Genomic DNA, 3870 nt, shown 5'->3' with positions numbered 1-3870 from the left:
CCGGGGGGGGGGGGGGGGGTCATTACTCCTGCCTGGCTTCCCAATTAGCCAGGAAGACAGCTCCAGGCTGATTGTGATTGGCCAGGAAAACGGCTTCCCGGCCAATCAGGAAGCTGGGCAGCATGTCATTACCCGCCGGCCAGGTTCCTGAGTGCCAGCTCCATACCAGCGAAAGCATCGGTACCGGCGAGTACTGAAAGCAAAATATCGGTACTCTTACTCCGATACCAAATATCCCTATTATATATATATGCCATACACTCGGTACACATTGCATTTAAGGGATATGTAGCGCTGGAGAAAAAGATGGATTAAAAGGTGAGGGAAGACTGAAAGACCCAGCAAAGGGAACAAAAACTGGACAAGGATGCTCCCCCAGTGGAACTGCCATGGAGGCGGCGACCTGCACGGAACTTGCCAGTGTCTACTTTGAATCTTTATTCCTGGTCTGATGAAAGATTATATTGCGCAGATACCACTAATGTAGCCCTTCTTTCTCTGCAGTCCTTCAGTATGAAGCCCCCCGTTAGAGAGCTCTGCTCGTCCTGTCAGACAACTGTGTACCCCATGGAGAGACTGGTCGCCGATAAGCACATTTTCCACAACAGATGCTTCTGCTGTAAGCACTGCAGTACAAAGCTGAGGTGGGTGCTTGGGTACATCTGTGATCTGTTTGGATGGGTGTGTGATGTCAGGCTGGGGTGCACAGTGATGATGTCGCCTGTTTAATAACACAAAATACTCCGTAAAAGGGGGGTCACGCTTTAGTTTATTAGTCCAGATACATCTTTATGCAATGACCGTATAGAAAGAGCTCACACAAATACCTCCTTCATCAGGGCTAGGAGAGAACAAAAGCAAACAACTGCAATCTGACACTACGAACCAAGGATACAGTGGAGATCCTCTGGGGCTATAGATCACCGATACAGACTCTTTCATATATCCTCATTGGCCAGCCACTCCAATACAACAAACCCTGCGGGTCCAACACTTTTACTTCACTTCTTACTCTTAAGGACTCTGCTGGTGATATCTCTGCTTGAGTTCCCAGATCTGCACCCATTCTGTGACCATTAAGAGCCAACCCCCACACAGTTTTTCCACTAACTTCCTTCTCAAAACCTTGACACCAATGGAATTGTTAACCCTAAAAGGCCCCATGACCCCTAGACATGGTTATCCCAGACAGGGATAATGACAGATTGACAGATCTGCTCCCATGCACATGCAGTGAAGAAGTCGTGCTACTAATACAGGACAGTGGCTCCAAGTCCACCATAAAACATGGGGGGGAGTTAGCATTTTCTGAAGGAGAGCCCCAGCCATGGAAGCTTCCATTTGCTCTCGGTACAAGCTCAGGTGAGATAAATTCAGTTAGTTATTCTAAAGTCTGTGAATAGCTGTGGTATTGAGAGCCAGGAACAGTGAAGCACAGTGGCCTATTGTGTTGCTATTTAGGAAGCACAGCCTGCATAACTATTGAGCCAATATGGCTGCCCCCATGTACAGTTTAGAAGCCATACATTTATATGATAAGATCTATAATACTAGTGTAGTGACTCCCATGTTCTCCATCAAGAAGCTAAGCCAGCCAAAGGATCTTCAGCATCTGTATGTCAAAGATTCTTCATGTGGCTCAGCTTCTTGATGGAGAACATTCCCGGGAGTCAATGGTTTTCTTCTTTGCAAGGGGGCAATGCCTTAAGGTTGGTTTCCTCCTTCCTGTCTACTGAGCTTCCTAACTTCCTGTTTCTTCCTTCAGCCTCGGCTCCTACGCTGCCCTCCACGGCGAATTTTACTGCAAGCCTCACTTCCAGCAACTTTTTAAGAGCAAAGGAAACTACGACGAAGGATTTGGACGCCGACCCCACAAGGATCTGTGGACCCACAAGGAACAAGAGGCTCCTGGGGACAAAGCTCCTTGATGGGGTTTACTCACCTGCAACTCGCCTGGCTCTTTGTTCCTCACCCACATTGCACCTGGGGGTGGAGCGATTGTGTGCCTCCGTGTGGGTTATAATGCAGATAAAAGGCACTTTTTTTTAAGATAGGATGTAGCTTAAGCAGTTAATCTCCTCCTGGTGGTGGGAGCACTTAACTGCAAACATCAGATGCCACTTGGGCCTTGAAGACCTCGAAGTGCACAGTTTTTTCCTTGGACCTGTCATTGTCAATCTCATTTTATGTATAGTTAAGTCTGGCATTCTATGATGGAGCTGTGGTGAGCAGGGGGGGAGGTGGGTGAAAGGGCAGCCTTGTTAGCAGTAGTGACATTAGCAGCAGCCGCCATGTTGAGCTATTGTTTGGGCACAATAAAACAATCGCTGGCCACTTTTGCTGCCTTTCTTTAATATGAGATCCATGGAATGGCAGGGGCAGCAGTGATCGAAGTTACGCACTTATTGCAATTTCTTTGATTTTTTTTATTCCGCAGAATAGACCAAAAGGTGCAGTAATGGCAGGAAGCGGGACGATGGCCATTTTGTTCTTACAGGGATAATGCAAACTGAACCAGACAGCCGTCTTCTCCCACTTTCTGCACAATGACCTCAGGGGACATACTCATCTCGTCTGTGCATTCAGATATCACCTGACCAAAACAGGCCTAACCATCTTCTCTCAAAATTGGCATACCCCGTCACTCACCTCCCTCCTGCATATATTCCCCCACAATAAGGGAAAGGACCCTTACCACTTTCTCCTCCTCCCTTTTTATTGGCTAAGGGAGACCGCAACATTCCTGACCTCCTTTGCTGCACTGTGGGATGGTAGGCCCTCTGTGCTGATGAAAGGGGTATCCATACCCTGCACTGCTTTAGGGTTTTGTTTACAGACTGTTTTTTAAAAACAGAAGATTCTTCTGTGAGCCTTGATTGTAAAATAAAATTCTCTCTAGGAACAGAGGACTCTTATTCTTTGTTTGTCTGAATGCTTTTTACACCCATTACTAGAAAACCACAGAGCACACCAGCAATGGCCCCCAAGTGGTAGGAGCATTCCAAATGTGGCCTGCTCTGGTGCTGTGGGCCACCAACAAGGAGGACTCTCTCACATGTAAAACATATTTTCCTGTTATCTTTTCAATCATGTGACCAGTCCATGTGTATGGTATGTGACTGGAAACAGTCCATTGGAAACAGTCCATTAGAAAGAGGAAGTATTCCTAAAAACACAGTAGAGATTGTAGAATCCATCATGTGATCAGAATGTTAATCCACTTATGATTGAACAGACTCATTTCTTTAGCCAATGTATCTAGTTAACTCATATTGTTAACATGATCACTTATTTAAATTATTTTTGGCTCTTTCTGATCACGACCTCCTGTGTAATCATGTCATGTGACCAGTCACATGACATGATCGGTTCCAGTCACATGATCAAAGCAACTTAGTTTCCTTTATCTCTTAGTTAAGATCTTTTACATCACGTGATCTGAAAGATGACCAAAGTTATTGGTCACGTGACTAAATTGCTAACATTAAAATTACATTCTACACTGGCTTGCTGGGTACACAGCGAAAAAAGGTGTCCCTGGAGAAAAAAAAAAAATTTACATTAGGGGTGGGGCATTCATTTAAAATGGGCATGGTTCTACAAGAGGCATTTTTAACTTTGATATTTACATCACTAATAAAATTCAAATATACATCAATTCCTGTAAGGCCAGAAAAGCGATCTACAACTTTTAGTCCAGTCTGCTGTGGAGCAACCCAACAGTTCCTGCATTGAATCCATTGACAAACAGCAATTACACCGCAAACATATTTGGCATTAAATATAGAAACCATCACCTAATCATTCTATGGAGGACTGCGACACCTGTCATGGCTGCCCATTAGTTTTATTACACGGGCTGTCAAAAAT

At 45.1% G+C, this 3870-nt stretch overlaps 1 protein-coding gene across 2 annotated transcripts in view; it reads left to right on the top strand.

Annotated features, from left to right (window-relative positions):
• LIMD2 (LIM domain containing 2) overlaps positions 1-2217 on the top strand; it is a 20691-nt gene extending 18474 nt beyond the window's left edge. For both annotated transcript variants that reach the window (XM_018574453.1, XM_018574460.1), the window contains exons 4-5: positions 505-644; positions 1766-2217. In XM_018574453.1, the coding sequence (XP_018429955.1) occupies positions 505-644; positions 1766-1928 (303 nt within the window). In that variant the 3' untranslated portion in view covers positions 1929-2217. The remainder of the gene's footprint in view (positions 1-504; positions 645-1765) is intronic.
• The last annotated feature ends 1653 nt before the right edge of the window (positions 2218-3870 follow it).

This window comes from Nanorana parkeri, unplaced genomic scaffold (assembly GCF_000935625.1).
Source record: "Nanorana parkeri isolate BGI_ZX_2015 unplaced genomic scaffold, ASM93562v1 scaffold50, whole genome shotgun sequence".
Lineage (NCBI taxonomy): Eukaryota > Metazoa > Chordata > Amphibia > Anura > Dicroglossidae > Nanorana > Nanorana parkeri.
Note: the sequence above shows the minus strand (reverse complement) of the source record. Positions and strands in the feature narration are given on the sequence as shown.